The sequence below is a fragment of the Colobus angolensis genome, unplaced genomic scaffold (assembly GCF_000951035.1).
Source record: "Colobus angolensis palliatus isolate OR3802 unplaced genomic scaffold, Cang.pa_1.0 Scaffold271, whole genome shotgun sequence".
Taxonomy (NCBI): domain Eukaryota; kingdom Metazoa; phylum Chordata; class Mammalia; order Primates; family Cercopithecidae; genus Colobus; species Colobus angolensis.
Window position 1 is genome coordinate 1310090 of NW_012115944.1, and position 18533 is coordinate 1328622.

The 18533-nt window shown below is 38.5% G+C and overlaps 1 protein-coding gene across 1 annotated transcript in view; it reads left to right on the forward strand.

The window, feature by feature from the left end:
• The window catches only part of TANC2 (tetratricopeptide repeat, ankyrin repeat and coiled-coil containing 2), a 478795-nt gene that overhangs the window by 385397 nt on the left and 74865 nt on the right, over nucleotides 1-18533 (forward strand). The window contains exons 12-14 of the mRNA XM_011947922.1: nucleotides 521-752; nucleotides 11452-11618; nucleotides 15250-15857. Coding sequence (XP_011803312.1) covers nucleotides 521-752; nucleotides 11452-11618; nucleotides 15250-15857 — 1007 coding nt within the window. The remainder of the gene's footprint in view (nucleotides 1-520; nucleotides 753-11451; nucleotides 11619-15249; nucleotides 15858-18533) is intronic.

Below are 18533 nucleotides of genomic sequence, written 5' to 3' on the forward strand. Positions count from 1 at the left end.
GATTACAGGCTTGAGCCACTGCGCCCGGCCTAAGACTTAGTTTATAACACACCTGTAATCCAAAAATTGATAGAAGTATATATGTTTGTTGAGACTAACATGATTTTTCTTGGATTATTTTATTCCTAATGCTTTGTTTAAAGATTAGACTCTTTCCTATACTGCTCCATGCTGAATAAATGTTAGTGATGTCAATGTAAGTCTTTATTTTCGGGCTTGCTTCCTGTTTCTTATAATCCAGAAGAAAACTCCATTTTTATTTATAAATTTTATTCTGGGTTATATCATATGCATACAATAGAAGTAATGTGTCAAATTTCTGATCTTACATAAATCAGACGTTTTCTGAGTCAGCAGCTTTTATGTTTACTTGGAAAAGTTGAGGAATGTAGAGACAAACATGTATTATGTAATACTGAGATATTAAGTGATTTCTAGTATAATCACTCCATAGCTGATAATCATAGCTGCTGCTTTTACTACTGATAAACCTGTTTGCATTCTCATCTTTCTTTTGTAGGTGGTTGCCTATCACTATTGTCAAGCAGATAATGCCTACACTTGCTTGGTGCCGGAATTTGTCCACAATGTTGCTGCCTTGCTCTGCCGCTCACCTCAGCTGACAGCCTATCGGGAGCAGCTTCTTCGGGAACCTCACCTGCAGAGCATGCTGAGCCTTCGGTCCTGTGTTCAAGACCCCATGGCCTCCTTCCGGAGGGGAGTCCTGGAGCCACTAGAGAATCTCCATAAAGGTACAGATAAGGCCCAGAGGAAGGGAAAGATGGAGGTTTAGAGCCCAAGGTCACCCGGGTCATACTATAAAAATGATTAATTTTATCACATTGCCAAAACTAAATGTTCCATAGCTGGATACACTTAACAGACAAGGGATTTTACTTGCAAAAAAAAATCCAGCAGTAACTACTACCTCTTTTCTTTATAAAAATTCTCAGCCGGGCATGGTGGCTCATACCTGTAATCCCAGCACTTTGGGAGGCCAAGGCAGGTGGATCACAAGGTCAGGAGATCAAGACCAGCCTGGCCAACATAGTGAAACCCCATCTCTACTACAAATACAAAAAAAAAAAAAATTAGTCGGGCGTGCAGGCGGGCGCCTGTAGTCCCAGCTACTCGGGAGGCTGAGGCAGGAGGATGGCACGAACCCGCGAGGCAGAGCTTGCAGTGAGCAAAGATCATGCCACTGCACTCCAGCCTGGGCGACTGAGCAAGACTCTGTCTCAGAAAAAGAAAAAAAAAAAATTCTCATTCTTATTTCCGAATAGAATGCCTTTTCCTCGTGAAGATGGTAGAGCTTTCAGTCCTTTCTGTGAAGTTTAAATAAGTCAGTAAATTTGTGGCTCCAATGCAGTGTTGTAAAGTTCTATGGTTAGAAATCTCCCCTGTAATAGGTAATATTAATAAAAAATGTAATATTAATAAAAAACTTATTTTATTACCCCATCAGTTCATGTGAAGTGGAATGGCATCCATGGTTGCACAATTCTGTGTGTAAACCAGAAATCATGTAATTGTACACTTTAAAAGTTACTTAAGGGGCATAAAGGTATTTTATGGTGCATAAACTATCATAGAAGAGCTTTTTTTTTTTTAAGTGAAAAAAATTAAATGGGATCCATTTCCCACTCATGCTCATGCCTTTCCTCCCTTTTTTGTCTGCAGTTCTAGTGTTAGCAGTGGCCTAAGTGCAACCATTTCCTTGAAAATGGTGCATGCCTTCTTAAGTCTTCCTGCCCCATACCCTTAACAAAGTTTTGTTAGTGCCAGAAGCCAGAGAAAAGGATGTGGGTATGCATACAATTCCTGAGCAATCCTGTTTATTCCTGAGAGACTTAGACACCTTTCTCAAGGGCTTTGGAGGTACTAATAAGGAAAGATGGTTTATAATTTCTCCTGGCCATCATCTTTAGTTATTTCAGCTTCCATGCTAGTTACTTGGATATCAGAATTTCTCTCTCTCCTCAACTCTGATGACCTCTGTCACTACGTTTGCTACCTATTACCTTTTTAAACCTTGCCATTTCTCCACAAGTATTTTTAAGCCTATTTCCTGGACATTCAGTCAGTCTCTAAAACCTGTTAATTCTGCCTTCATGATGTTTCTCACACCCACTTGGCTCAGTTGTTTCTAGCATCATTATCACAAGAACTGTTCTACTGCCCGTAACGTCATATCGATAATTACCTCATCCTGGTCTTTCCTGGCTCTCTAGTTTAGTGCTTTTTCCACATTATAACACACTTACAATATACTAAAACTTTGTATAGCATACTGGAATAAAAATTTATAACTCCTCATTGCTGGACATGACTGGCCCTGAGGAGACAGCTCTGCCAAGCCTCAGATGTTCTGAGGGCTGAATTTTAAGTACACTTCTAAACCATTCATGGCACACCTGGTGGGGAAGTTCTTCCCCAGTCTCTCCAGTCTTCTAGATTTTATGTATTTCTTCCAGATAAAGTTTTATAAAGCACTTCTCTGATCACACAATTCCCCAATTCATAATCCACTGATTGCCTATTGCCTTCCAAAGTAACTTTCAGTTCCTTGTTCTGACATTCAAGATGCTTGATGGCCAGCATCCAACCTACTTTTCAGCTTTATTATTCACTTATCCTTAGGAACCCTGTGTTTATGTGTAACTAAAATATTCACTAGTCCTCAAATACTTCCCTAGATTTTCCCACCTGCATATATTTACTCATTATTTTCTTTCTTGATATACCTTCTTCTCACATCTCTGCCTATCAGAATTCCACCCATCTATCAAGGACCAGCTTAAATGCCACCTCATTCATGAAATACCTACTGATCTACCTGCCCCCTCCAGTCAGAAATGATGTCCTTCCAAATGACATTAGATCTTTTTTCAAAATATATATATATGTATTTATGGTGCATAACACATAATGTATAACAAGAATTTTACATTTTTTTATTAACATTTATTAAATATTTACTGTATGCCAGATACACTCTGCAGTTTATAAGAATTACTTTTGTACTTATCCCTCTGAGTAAATTGTATGTTATTGAAATTAGGAACTTTTGAAAATTCAACTTTTATCCTTCATAGTGGTTACCTCACCTTGAACATAGTAGGCATTTTAGGAAATACGTTTTGAACAGGTAAATGAATATAGAAACTGCTCACATGTAGGAGTACCTTGAAAGAAGCACAGTGATACAAGGATCTACACCTTACAGCCAATTCAAGAAGACTGTCCAAATGCTTGCAGTCAGCTTTAGATTCTCAACCATAATTCATATTTTTATAATTTAGCTACAAGATATATCTGCTTCTCATTTAGGTGTCCATAACCGGCTTTAGCCATCTTTATTGATAAATACTGTTCTAAGTGAATTTAATTACTTCATTTTATGTCCATGTTTTTAACTCACCCTTAAATCACCATTATGAGCAATAGCTGGAAACACAATTTTCCAGCTGGAAATGCTAAAACTTACTAGAGTGACCAAAAGAAGTCGGGAAATAAAGAAGAATTTTTTTTTAGAGATAGAACAAGCAAAATGGTAGATATATAAGCAATAATATCAACAATTACATTACATGTAAATGGACTAAACACTTATGCTAAAAGGTAAAAACTGTCAGACTGGATAAAAAGCAAGACTCAACCATATGCAGTTGGTCAAAAATAGACCAAATTAAAGAGATAAATAGCTATAAGTCCCAACTACTCTGGAGACTGAGGCAGAACAATGTAATTAATGACTACCTAGTTATTTAATGTTTAGCGTGTTTTTATCCCACTAAACTATAAAAACTGCATAACCATTGAAGACATAGCAGCTAGTATGGTAACTGGAACATAAAAGGAATTTAAGCTAGGCTTGGTGGCTCATGCCTGTAATCCCAATGCTTTGGGAGGCCAAGGCAGGAGGATCACTTGAGCCTAGGATTCAGGACCAGCCTGGGCAACATAGCAAGTACCCATCTCAACAACAACACCAGCAGGCATGGTGGTGCACAGTTGTAGTCCCAGCTGCTCAGGAGGCTGAGGCAGGAGGATCACTTGAGCCCAGGAGGTCAAGGCTGCAGTGAACCAAGATCATGCCACTGCACTCCAGCTTGGGTAACAGAGTGAGACCTGGTCTCAAAAAGAAAGAAAAAAGTTAAATCAGTGTAATTCATCATATTAACAGAATAAAGGAGAACATCCACATAATCATTTCAATAAATGTACAAAAGCCTTTGACAAAATACTACATCGGGGTCCCCAACCCCTGGGTCATGGATAGATATAGATCCATGGCCTGTTAGGAACCAGGCTACACAGCAGGAGGTAAGTGATGGGTACCGCCTGAGCTCTGCCTTCTGTCAAATCAGCTGCAGCATTAGATTCTTGTAGGAGCACGAACCCTATTGTGAACTATGCATGCAAGGGATCTAGGTTGCACACTTCATCTGAGGCCTGATAATCCGAGGTGGAACAGTTTCATCCCTAAACCATCCTCTCCACCCTCCACCCCAGAAAAATTCTCTTCCATGAAACCAGTCCCTCCGAACTACACCAATTAGTGATAAAAACTGCACAAACTAGGAGGAGAAGGAAGTTTAGTCTGATAAAGGGCAACTCCAAAATACATGTAGTGAAATGTTGAATGCTTTTTCCCCTAAGGTCAAGAGCAAGACAAGAGTGTTCCTTCACTCTCACCACTTACATTCATCATTCCACTGGTGGTCAGGCTAGTACAATAAGAAAATAAACAAGCATGCAAATAGTATAAAGATTGGAAAGGAAGAAGTAAAACTGTCTTTATTTGCAGACAACATAATTGTTTACCTTAGAAAACTCTAAGGAATTCACCCAGAAAAAAGAAATCTGACTAGAACTAGTAAGCACAAAGCTTTAGGCTATAAAGTCAATATACAGATATTTCTATACTAACAACAAAATACTGAAAATGAAATTTTAAAACTACGTGACAGTTTTAAAACATGGCTACAAATTCTTTGACATTACTTCCACTAATAGTTCAACCTGGGTCCCCTCCCTTCGTAACAGGGCAGGCTTGCAACTGCTTCAATGAACAGGATACTACAAAGTGATGCTGTGTGACAGCTGAGGGAGGTCGCAAATAGCCATGCAGCTTCCATCTTGTTCACCAAAGCACTTGCTTTGGGAGGCATGTATTACCATGTATGGAGCCTGACTACCCTGAGTTCACCATGCTGCAAAGCACAAACCACAGGGAGAGTCTAGTTGACTGTCCCAGTGCTCATTCCTGCCCTGCCACCAAACATACGCATGAATAAGCCTCCAAATGATTCCGGCTTCCAACCCTCAGCCCCAGACATTCAGGTAACCGCTTGCTATTTGATATAGCATCAAATAAGTAGAATAAATACGATTTTCAGTAGCACCAAAAAATATATAATACTTAAATGTACAAAAGACGTGTAAGACATAGTGAAAGCACAGCAAAAATATTGCAGAGTGAAATTAAAGAACTTAGTAAGTGGAAGAGATATGCCATATATGTGGATTGGAAGATGCCAGTTTTTTCCTTAAACTATTCTATAAACATAATCCCAGCTGGTTGCAGTGGCCCATGCCTGTAATCCCAGCACTTTGGGAGGCCGAGGCAGGTGGATCACCTGAGGTTGGGAGTTCGAGACCAGCCTGACCAACATGGAGAAACCCTGTCTCTACTAAAAATACAAGATTTAGCCGGGCGTGGTGGCACATGCCTGTAATCCCAGCTACTCAGGAGGCTGAGGCAGGAGAATCACTTGAACCCAGGAGGTGGAGGTTGCGTTGAGCCGAGATTGCGCCATTGCACTCCAGCCTGGGCAACAAGAGCGAAATTCCATCCCCCCAACCCCCTACAAAAAAGAAAAAAAGAAAACATAATCCCAGCAGAATTTTTCTGTAAAAATGGACAACTTTTAGAAATGCAAAGTACCAAAAATAGCCAAAACATTCTGGAAGAAGAAAGTTGGAAGACAGGATCTGGTTTCAAAACTTGCAGAATTACAGATTACTATAATAGTCATGACAGTGATATGCTAGTAAATGTTTAACAACCAGCTCGGGGATGGGGGACTGATTTGATGCTTAAACATTTAGCAATCAGCTCTCATGAGCCAGCCTGAGTCAGGTCCAAAATTCCACAGGCAGGATTGTATTCATGCAAGGATAGAAAATAGATCAATAGAACAGAATAGAGAATCCAGAAATAGATCCACATATGCAGTCAATTGATCTTCTCTAAGGTGCCAAGACAATTAGAGAATTCTTGTCATCAGATGGTACTGGAACAACTAGATAAATGTTTGGTGGGGGGAAATAAATCTCAATCCTTACTTCACACTATACACCAAAATTAATATGAGATGAATCACAAACCTAAATAGAAAAGTTGTATCTCTAAAGCTAATAGAGAAAACATAGAATATCTTCACACACTTGAAGTAAAAATTTCTTTAGGACATAAAGTATCAGTAATCATATAAAAATGATGACAAATTAGACTTCATCAAACTTAAAAATATTTGCTCAACAAAAAATATCACTAACAAAAAGGAAAAGCAAGTCACCAAAGGGGAGGAAATATTCACTGTTTCTGTGTGTGAGACACAAAGCACTTGTATGTATCATACATGTAGAATGCAAACAATTCAGTTTTTACATGGACAAGCGATTTAAGACACTTTACAAAAGAAGATACATCAGCAGCCTACAAGCACATGAAAAAGTGGTTAACATGAGTAATCAGGGAGATGCAAATTAAAATTACAATGAGAATACCACTTCACACCCATTAGAATGGTTAAAATTAAAAAGCATGAACATCCAATGCTGGTAAGGATGAAAAACAAGTGGAACTCTCATACATTGCTGGTGGAACTATACAATAGTGCTACTACTTTGGAAAACTATTTATCGGTTTCTTTTTTTTGAGATAAGGTCTCTCACTCTGTTGCCCAAGCTGGAATGCTGTGGCATGATCACAGCTCACTGCAGCCTCAACCCCCTCGGCTCAAGCAATCCTCCCACCTCAGCCTTCTGAGTAACCAGGGCTACAGGCACGTACCACCACACCTGGCTAATTTTTTTTTTTTAAGAGATGGGAGTCTTGCCATGTTGCCCAGGCTGGTCTCATACTCCTGGGCCCAAGCAGTTTCCCCGCCTCAGCCTCTCAAAGTGCTGGGATTATAGGCATGAGCCACCACACCCAGCCAACAGTTGCTTATAAAGTTAAATGTACATCTCCTTTATGACCAAGCAACTCTATTCCTACGTATTTACCCAAGAGAAATGAAAACGTATGTCTGCAAAACACTTGTACAAGAATGTTTCTAGCAGCTTTATTCATAGTCGTCAAAAACTGGAAACAGCCCGAATGTCCATCAACAGAATAGATAAATAAATTATAGTATATTCATTCAATTGAATACTTCTTAGTATTAAAAAGGAACAAAATAATAGTACACTCAGTGTAGAAGAGTCTCAGAAACATGTTAAGCAAAAGAAGCAAGTGTCTGCAGTGATAGAAATCAGAACAGCGGTTTCCTACCGAGGACTGACTGGAGGGGAACCTAACAGAAATTTCCGGAATGATAGAAGTGTTCTGTATTTTGATCACAGTGTTGCTTACATGAGTACATATAGCTGTCAAAACTTATCAAAGTGTATAGTTAAGATCTTTGTAATTCACTATATATAAATTTTATTGCAATAATTTTAAAAATAGAGTTATTTTTTAAAGGTAGTTGGAGTTTTTTCAATGGAAAACACTTTCAATTTAGAGTTAGAAGCTAGATTTCAAATTATGTATTTTCTTTGAAAAATGAGTCAATATTTTTCACAGTACTTTAAAGTTCCACAAGTACAGTGATTAAAATACATACACACACGCACACCCACATGCTCATGTGAAACAAACGAAAAAGTTTTGAAGTTTCTCAGTACACTTTTGCTTTAGCTGCCAATATGAAATGAAAGGAGACACAAATTGTTTTGTCTTGTTTTGTTTTGTTGGGACAGGGTCTCACTCTTGTCACCCAGGCTGGAGTACAGTGACAAGATTATAGCTCACAGCAGCCTTGACCTCTTGAGCCCAAGCGATCCTCCTGCCTGAGTAACTAGGACTACAGAAGCACACCATCATACTTGGCTAATTATTTTCTATTTTTTGTAAAGATAGTGTCTCATGATGTTGCCCAGGCTGATCTGGAACTCCTGGACTCAAGCCATCCTCCCACCTCAGCCTCCCAAAGTGTTGGGATTACAGATGTGAGCCACCAGCCTCAGCTGAGACACTAATTTGTTACCACACTGAAGGAAAGACAACTCAGATATTATGTAAAGCTTTTCAGAACAAAGATATTGTCTGATATGAGTCTTCTTTTTCACTTTCAACAATTCCTATATATACCAGTAAAAGAATCTCGTGCGCCAGGATTCAGTTCTGACTTCAGTACTAGCTACTGTCTCTTCTCTTGCAGTCTCTGTAATTCTTATTTCTCTCAGGCACCTAGGTAGAGTCTTACAGTGAAACTACTAAGGAAGAAAGTTCACATATTTGTTAGGAACACATGTAAGTGGAGGCAGTGGGGAATCCCTGGTGAATGTGTATTTACAAGGGTTTAAAAATAAGGATTTTAAAGGGCTTGGGAAACCTTTTTAGTGACTTGTCACCTAGAGTAGTGGCTCCTAAGCACCAGTCCATTTAAAGTTTTTAGTTAGTCCATGACAGAATACGAAAATAGGAACAACTCAGAATTTGTATGGATGTAGATATAATGTAGTTTTCCATATGTATGTATGTAAAGATAATGTCCCTCCTTTTTTAATGTTAAAATCCTTTTTATTCTATGAAATAGTGGTGATCGTGGATGGTAATTATATTTTACATGTTCTTACATGGCAAAGTATGAAGCAGCAATCCTTTGTTAGTCGCCAATTTTTTTTTTTTTGTAGATTTTTTTAAGCTACTTATTTAAAGTAATACTCAAAATATGTACAGAAATTTGAATGAGAACATACTGAGGCATTCTTGTAGGCTGGTTGCATTTGAAAGTCAAAATCTAAAGACCATTAATATCTCACCTCTTAAATTTATAATTGAGAAACCTTATCATTTAGCAAAGGAAAATGGATTATTTTAGGAACATTTCTCATTGTTTTACAGTATTAGTAGCATTAGGAAATTATTTGCATTTATTGTTCTGAATCCTAAAAATTATGATATCCTTAGATAAATATGCCCTCCTTACTTCCTAAATGATGAAATTTTTTTGACACCTACATTAGTAGGTGACTTGTAAGTAATTCCTTCGAAACAGGGGAAATCTCAAAAAAAATAATAACCAGAATTTAGAAGAATAAAATGAACTTTATTAAGGGGGAAGGCAAGTACCCCCTTTTAAAAAGAAAACATGATATGTTATCTGCTTTACTCATGGGCTTAATCTACTAAGAATTTATGCAAATGAAAATGTAATTTTATTAGCAAATGAATTATTCATTCATTAAAATGTGTGGACCATAATTTAGTATACATTACTGATCTTCATGCTTGAGAATGTGTTTGCAATGATTTCCCAAAGAAAATCTCAACAAATGCATTATCATCAGCTGATTTCTCTACTGGAAGATCATGACTTTCTTATGAAGGAACCTGGTTGAAGTTATTAAAGGAGATGTAATAGGAGGGCGGGGACAATGGTGTGCTGGTAAATTTTTAACAGCCACCTGGGAGGGGAGGGCTGATTTGTAATATTTGCCAATTTTTATTATGTAAATATTCCCACCATAGACAATTCCAAGCTACCAGCTGTTTAACAATCAGAGCTTGAAAATATTGCAGTGGGCTCTCCTGAACCAGTACAGGGATAGATAGCTCCAGCACAGCGAGTGATACTAGCTGATGGTGCTTAGCCAGGCAGAATGCAAGTAGAAAATTCCTCTATGGAAATTAAAGGCACAGTTAAGCTTAAGGGAGCCAGAGCCTTCAAAATCAAGAACATAACACCCCCCCAGTTGTTTGAGTAAATCCCAGTTAGTTCCAAGCAACTCCTCTTTCTTCCTTAATACTTTGCACTCCCTGAAGGAATTTCATGTTTTCTTAGTGCTTCATCATCCAGAAAACCATTCCATTAGTAGCGATTGTTAATAGAGCTGGAATCCTTAGTTCATTTCACTCCCTAAAAACTTGACAGATGAAAGTAATTGTTAAAACTCTTCATAATTTGAGAACTGACTTACAGTATTTTGGATATTGAAATTAAATCTCTTTTACAAAGTTTATGCTTTAGGAGAAAAATAATAAGGGCTTATTAATCATTGCAAAAGATCTGTATAGTTTCAAATATGGAAACAAAATAGCATGTTCAGTTTCAATTGGTCTTGACTTTCAAAGGCAGGAAGAGCCAATTTTGTACACAAGTCCATAGACATTTTCTTCTGTCCTCAGCTTCATCTTCTTTTTGCTCCTCAGATAAAACCTGTTTCTCATTCCAGGTATCTGATGACTGCTTGCCCTCTTCCCTCTGCTTTCCCCCTTTCGGAGCCTGTGAGATCCTACTAACCAATAACTTTTACTTGTTGTTCACAGTTCACTTAGACTAAAATGTTCTTTCAGTGTGGAAATTTTTGAATCTCTTGACTGTTCAACCAAGAAACAATAAGCATTTAGCTAGTGCAAAAGCCTGAAATCTTACCAAGCTGCTTTGTCAGCCTAGCCTTAAACTGATTTTGTCAGTGCAGGATCATGTGGAGTCCAAGAGAGAACTGGACACAAATATAGCTGATGTTTATCTTTACCACTTGACTCCTCCACCTTTTGGAAGATCACGCAAGGGACTGGTCTCATTGCGGCTGTGTTAGATATAGTCTAGGAAGCTGCTAGGGTGTTGGGATCTAGCCCACCTGGTTCAGCTCTATTGCCTGGGATTCCTTTCCTCTGTTACTCTGTCTCTTCCCACTACACATTTACATTCACATGCAGTCCTATATGCTACTTTAGACTTTACAGAAACCTTTTGGGGACATTCCCAAAAGAACATATGATACTATTCTCTTTAATGCTGTCAGATAGAAAAAAAAAAACAGAACACATTTTACTCAGCTTTTTCATGTGTAAGAGAAAAATGACTTCCCATGTGCAAATTTTCTTAACTCCAATATTCAGGCTGCCTTACAATTATTAATATGGAGATTTCTGAAAATAATGATATATATACTCGTATGTGACAAAAGCCTTCACACCTGATTAAAAGCAAAATGAATTTACGAAGTGAATTTTTCCATGCCTGTAGAATAAATTATGTACCCTGAGCATTCACTAAACACATGACAAGCCTTTTCTAATATTTTGTTCCAAAGAAATATGTGATCAAAGATCCAATAAGAACTCATCCGCTTGGTAATTATTAAGTAATTTGTTTCTTTCTATCTCAGAGAGAAAAATCCCAGATGAAGATTTCATCATTTTAATTGATGGATTAAATGAAGCAGAATTTCACAAACCGGATTATGGGGATACAATTGTATCGTTTCTGAGTAAAATGATCGGAAAGTTTCCTTCTTGGCTCAAACTAATTGTAACAGTTAGGACCAGTTTACAGGTATGTGTTTGTTTGCTTTTAAACTGTAAATGATTCCTCTTGGAAAGAACTTAGACTGAAAGAGTTCTAGGTCCTAGCTTCCTCTACTATGTCCTAGAGCATTAGGAAGAATAATTCCCAAAGAATTAGTCTAATATTTTGAGAGATATGATCTAGAAAGAACATTCTTTGTACATTACTCTCAGATTCCCATTCCTATTGCTCTGGATGAGGTTTGATAAAATGTCCCTCAAAATAGCATGAAAAGAAAGTCAATTGTTCTAGACTGTTCTAAGGGCAGCGGTGTAAAGATGATCTCTAACACTTGAACTTTCATTTAACATTTTTTAATCATTTAATGCTATGCAAAATTCAGTTCAGTCTACACCCTAGAATCAGATCTTCTGGTTCCTCCCTCTGCTTCTACTTAAACAACTCTTCTATAGCATGAATGTGGACTTTCTTCTATATCTGTCCTCCTCTAACAAAAATTGGCAATATTAGGGCTTTAGATTAAATTTACTACAAATGAGAGATAAGTTTTGTTTTTTCTAATTACTTTCCCTGCTCACTCACTGGTCACTTAATGACCTGGAAGAGGGACCAGGAATGTGAGACTGAGCCTGTAAAAATATATAGGCTAAAGATAAATGACTCTACTTTCCCCAGCATTCTCATTGTAGCTGAGTTGGTGTCCCATTCTTTACATATTCACACTTGGTTTGGAACAGTGTTTCTCATTCTTTTTATAAAAATTATTTCCTTCTCTGATGAATATTAAAATCTCAAACATTTTACAGTCATCTCACTATTTGGATGCAACCCCCATGTCATAAGCGCTAAGGTACAGAAAGTAGACTGTACGTTTAAGTCCCTCCTTTCCCCCTCTGCCAGGCACTTAGCATTATTTCTATATATTGACCAATTAGCATTACTGTCTTCCATGATGAGAAACTATATTTCTAATCCTGGCTACCACCTTACAGATATTTATTATTAATCTCAAAGTAATTTGAGCTAAAGGATATGGATAAATCAATGTGAACCCATCTTTACAACTGAAAATTATATAACCTATCATTATTAGTAGCTTGATGGTTAAAAATGAAAAATGAATGAAAGAAACCTCCAGGAATGTAATCTCTGACTGCTTTACCAAATGGATGCTTTGGAGATGTTATCCTCATACATATTCTCACATAATATCATGTGCAGTCTCAAGAGAAATTGTGTTTCTGGGTAGAGTAGGTGACTTTAATTTTTCAGCTGTGCCAACAGAAAAAGTACTTCAACTAAGAATTTTTAAAAATTATTTCTTTTCTGATAGTGAAAGAATTTATAGGTTTTAGAAAATGAACATTTATATTTTATCATCATTATTTCCACAAACATTTCTTAAATACTTAAGAATATTTCAGGGACTATTCTAGGGGCTGGAGATTGAAAATGAACAAGACAGGCAATATTCCCATCCTCCTAAAGCTTATATTTTAGTAAGGAACAAAAAAAACAAATGAGCAAAAAATTAAATGTATACTAAAATTACAGGTAGTGTTAAGTGCTATGAAGAAAAACAAAATAGGATGGAGGGATAACTTGGTAGTACTTGTTTTAGATAGCGTATATAGGAAAGGCCTCTCCGTTGAAAGTGATGAGATCTGATCTGCCTTTTTTAAAGATTTCTGTCAACTGGCTGTCTACATAATAAAACGTAAGGGATAAAGAGTCGAAGCAGAAGTATAGGTAAAAGGTAATGGTGGCTTAGACTAGAGTGGTAATGATGGGGCCCATGTGAAATGGTCATATTTCGATGGACTGTATTTTGAAGGAGAGTCAAAGGACTTGATTTTGGGCTGAATGTGGGTGTCAGCAAGAGAGACGACTCAAGAATGAATCCTGGGCCGGGCGCAGTGGCTCACGCCTGTAATCCCAGCACTTTGGGAGGCCGAGGCGGGCGGATCACAAGGTCAGGAGATCGAGACCACAGTGAAACCCCGTCTCTACTAAAAATACAAAAAGTTAGCTGGGCGCGGTGGCGGGCGCCTGTAGTACCAGCTACTCAGGAGGCTGAGGCAGGAGAATGGCGTGAACCCGGGAGGCGGAGCTTGCAGTGAGCTGAGATCCGGCCACTGCACTCCAGCCTGGGCGACAGAGCAAGACTCTGTCTCAAAAAAAAAAAAAAAAGAATGAATCCTTGGTATGTTGTGAGCAGATGGGTGAATGATGATTTGAGGACAATAGAAAGATCACAGATACCTTCTAGACTTTGGTGGTAGGGTCAGTGGTAATGCCATTTATTGACATGGGGTGAGTTTTGTGGCGGGAGACAAAATTAAGAAATTCTGATTGGGTCACATTGTCTATGAAATACCCAAATGTAAATGTTGAGTAGACAGATACAAGATGGGACTCGGGAGAGATAACTAAGCTAGAAACATAAAGTTAGGCATGTGCCACATATAGATGATATTTAGCACCACGGGACTAAAGAATCTATTGATGGGAGTGAGAATGGCTAGAGAAGAGAAAAGAACAGAGCCTAGAGGCCTGGGTGAGCTGGGAAATGAAAAAGGAGCCAGCAAAAAAGGGAGGGTAAAAGTAGCCAGTGTGCTGAGAGAGAAAAGAGGGGAACATTCTCTGGGAGCAAGCTGCAGAAAGTGACTCCAGAAAAAGTGCATCAGGGTGAGATCTGTTGTGTCAAACATTGCTGAGAGGTTGAGGAAGATGAGAACTGGAACTCTATTATTGGATTTGGCAAAGCAAAAGTTACTGATGCCCTTGACATGAACCATTTCAGTAAGGTGGTGGGGGTGTAGCCTGATTGGAACAAATGGAGGAGAGAATGGGAAGGAAAGAATTATAAATAGCAAATAGAGAAAACTTCTGCGAAAAATAGGAACAGATACAGGGTGGTAGCTGGAAGGAAGATTATGGAGTTTATGTCTGTGTGACCCAGCTGAGAAGAAACAGATGCAGAAGAGAGAATGGGTACTCACAGGAGCAAAGTCCATGAGTTGGTAAGAAAGGATGGAATCCAGTGCATAGGAGTAGCCACAAAGCCATATCACCTTCCCCCAATAGAATTTCCAGCAGATTACCAAGGTGCCAAGCTTCCTGATGTTAGAAGTGTACCTTTCAACTGAGGTATCTCCAGAAGGCCCACATTTAAATGTAGTCATTTTATACATCTGTGTTGTGTGGGAAATTTTTTTTAATAGTCATTTTATTAGGAGGGTTAGAAAGCCAAGTTTTTCTAAGTCATTCTTCGAATCCTTATACATTTCTGTTACTGACTTGTACTTGGCATTATGCCCTGGTTTACACTGAGAAAAATTACAGCAAAAGAGTTACACAGCACTTCATTTTCTATTTATTTCGGGAGTGTTGTTTAGAATAACGATCATGAAATCACTCCAAAAGCACCCTTTACAAAGACCCATTAAAAAATGTATCTTAAGTCTCAATGTTAGGAGAAGCTGTGTCCCTTCTGTGCAACTAATTTGTTTTACTTTATGGATACTAATACTTGATCATGTTTCCCTGTTTGGCCACTTCAACGTTCAGAATGAATTTGTGAACCTCATAGTTTATCACAAGAGTTAGGGGAAACTGAAGGTCTTTTTGTCTCTTTCTCTCTCTCCATCTGTTTTAGGAAATTACCAAGCTGCTGCCTTTCCATAGGATATTTTTGGATAGACTAGAAGAGAATGAAGCCATCGACCAGGACCTGCAGGCTTACATCCTGCACCGGATACACAGCAGCTCAGAGATCCAGAATAACATTTCACTTAATGGCAAAATGGACAATACCACATTTGGCAAACTCAGTTCTCACCTCAAGACCCTCAGTCAAGGGTCCTATCTATATCTGAAACTCACCTTTGACCTCATAGAGAAAGGCTACCTAGTGTTAAAGAGCTCTAGCTACAAAGTAGTTCCTGTTTCGCTCTCAGAGGTTTACTTACTCCAGTGCAATATGAAGTTTCCAACCCAGTCTTCCTTTGACCGGGTGATGCCTCTCCTGAATGTGGCAGTGGCGTCTCTCCACCCACTGACTGATGAGCATATCTTCCAGGCCATCAATGCTGGGAGCATTGAAGGCACACTAGAATGGGAGGATTTTCAGCAGAGAATGGAGAACCTCTCCATGTTCCTAATCAAGCGCAGAGACATGACTCGTATGTTTGTACATCCTTCTTTTCGAGAATGGCTTATCTGGAGAGAAGAAGGAGAGAAAACCAAATTTCTCTGTGATCCCAGGTAAGACACCGATCTGTGATAAGCAGTTCTGAGCCTGTTTTCTTCTTATTGCATAGAGTGTGAGTGTTGAAAGTAGAGGTGTTCTTCATTGAACATTTCACATAGAAGAGACATCATCTGTGTTTCTTCTCAAGGCAAGGCTATAATGAGGTTAACTAATTTATTGTTTTACAGTGTTATTTCCTTAAGACTCAACATCTGCATAGATATAATGCTACCCTACATTCCTATGTTTTTCTGAATAATTTTCACTGACCCCACAGGGTTCACAGGCTATAATTAAATTAGCCATTTAATGGACTTCCTCAGTATTATTATTTTGATATGAAGAAAGAATTGATACATTGTTCATCTCTTTGACTTAGAGCAGAATCATTTCAAACTTTTTATTGCCCTTTTAAAATACTTTATCATTATTAAAGTTTCCAATGACTAAATCCATTAAGGTCCAGCCAATGCTAAGCTTTATACTAGAAAATAGAATCTTAAACCTCCTAGCTGAAAAAGATTTGAAGAGTTCAGCTGGTCTATCCATGCTGCCTTTAGATACGTAAGGTGTCATTATCTCCATTTTGCTATAAAGGCCTTAAGATGCTGAATCAACTTGCACAAAGTCATAAAGTTAATACGTGGGAGAAGGGAGAGGGCATGTACCAGAATAGGGATGGCAAGTGCATGATATATCCTGCCACTCCCCTACTCCACACATGCAGCAGGGTCACTGATTTACCCCAGCACTGTTTCCCAATGAGCTTCAACCTGACTTGAGAATCTTTCTCAACTCAAACCAGGCTAGATATGAAACTGTTTCCCTTTTTATTGCATGAAACCTAGTTCTCTGGCATCCTGGTGGGGGTGTAAAAACTCCTTTGTACTAACATTTTTAAAGCAGTATTCCTTAAATAAAGTTGGTGTTTTCAAAAGCCGGGTATATTACTGACTTCATGGAAACAAAGAAGACACCAACAACATAGCTGGCAAATGCAGAGCTTACTTTGGCTCAAAAAGAAGAGGCCAGATTTGACTATGCCTCACATGTGACTCATCAGAAAGAATAAAACTCTGTGTTCGTGCTGGGGTTTTATTGCCCTTCACCGTGTCCTTCACCAGGCCTTATTAGAGACAACTGTACTGTGGGCATGCTGCTCAGCCTACTCCATGCTGATTCATCAGAAAATTAGTTCCAGATTATGATGAAGATATTAAGCCAGGCAATAGACTTTGTAGTATTTTCCCTGAGAGGGAAGCTTTTTTAAAGAAACATGCTGTAATGGAAAGAACATAAACTCTTGAGTCAAATTACCTGCATATAAATCCTGCCTCTTCTAAGAACTGTGACCTTTGGAAAAAGTTACATAGTGTTTCTAAGACTTAGTTTTCTTATCTACATAAGAGCAATAATAATGCCTTTTTTCTAGAGTTGTTGAGAAGTTAAATGAGGTCATATAATATGATGCCTAGAATAGTACAGAGTAAAAGAAGCATTCGGGGTATGTTCTTTTTCCTCCCCTCACCCTGCAGTAATAGACCCTTCTGGTGTAACTTAGTTAAATCCTATGGCTAATCGGATAGCGACAGCCATCTTCTGCTATTATCATTTTGGAGCACAAGATTTTAAAAAGAAACAGTTAAAACAGTCCGAGTCCCTTCTGTGAATTGTATGGTGTTCCCAAAAGTATTTTACTATAAATCCTACTAGAGCTATTGTCAATATTTAATACACAGAACTGGCAACTACATATATAGGAAAAAGAAACTAATGTAGAATTGCCTAATAAACGCTTTGAGATCAGTTCCCAGAGAAGCTTTGCTAGTTGACGTTAGATCCTGGGACATCTCAGAGGGTTGAAAGCTGAGGTCCAAGGCAACCAGACTACCACTGAATTAATAGTATCCCTACAACAGATGAAATCCCCGGGGACTCTCAAAGGAGAAAATATGGCTTTTATACAGCCATATCATGACTATACAGGCTTGTCTTCTCAACATTGCCTATTATCTAGGAGTTTTGCAGCAACCAGCTAATGCACTGGGACAAGAAGAGCAGGTACTTCCAGCTTCAAATCTGGTATAGTTCGTTCCCTGGTGATTGAATAACATGGCTGCTGAGAGATCATCTTATTTCACTTAATGGCAGAGAGTAAAACTGTAAACAGTACCAGGAGTTATCAGAAAAAGCCTTCTTAGATTTCATTTCAGTTGGAATTCAGTCCCCTCCCCAGCAAAGGCTGGCACCAACCTTGTTACTAAAGTACTGAAGTATTGATCTTAGTGCTTAAGGCTCCCTAGGTCAATGAAATGGAAATTCACTAAGAATTTAATGCTATTGGCAAAGTCCAAGCTGGTCTTTCAAAGCAGCTTGCTGCACTTGTTTTCCATTTCAGGCAGGTCTGATTAGCAGGACTCCAGGCAGCATTTGTCTCTGTGGCCTTCAGCCTCCACTTCTTGCACATTCTTTCCCCTTCTGTTCTCTACTTTCTCTCCAGCTTCTGTCTAAAGCAGCTAACGTATTTCAGTAGATCAGAGAAGACCAATTCAGTGCCTCTGAAATCACACCAGGTAAGCCAGTGCCTGATATGTATATCTCTGTGGCGTAAGGAGAGTTTCCAGAGGCAACACAACATTCTTACCCTTTCTAGTCCATTTTCCTGGGCTTTCTTTTTTTTTTTTTTTTTT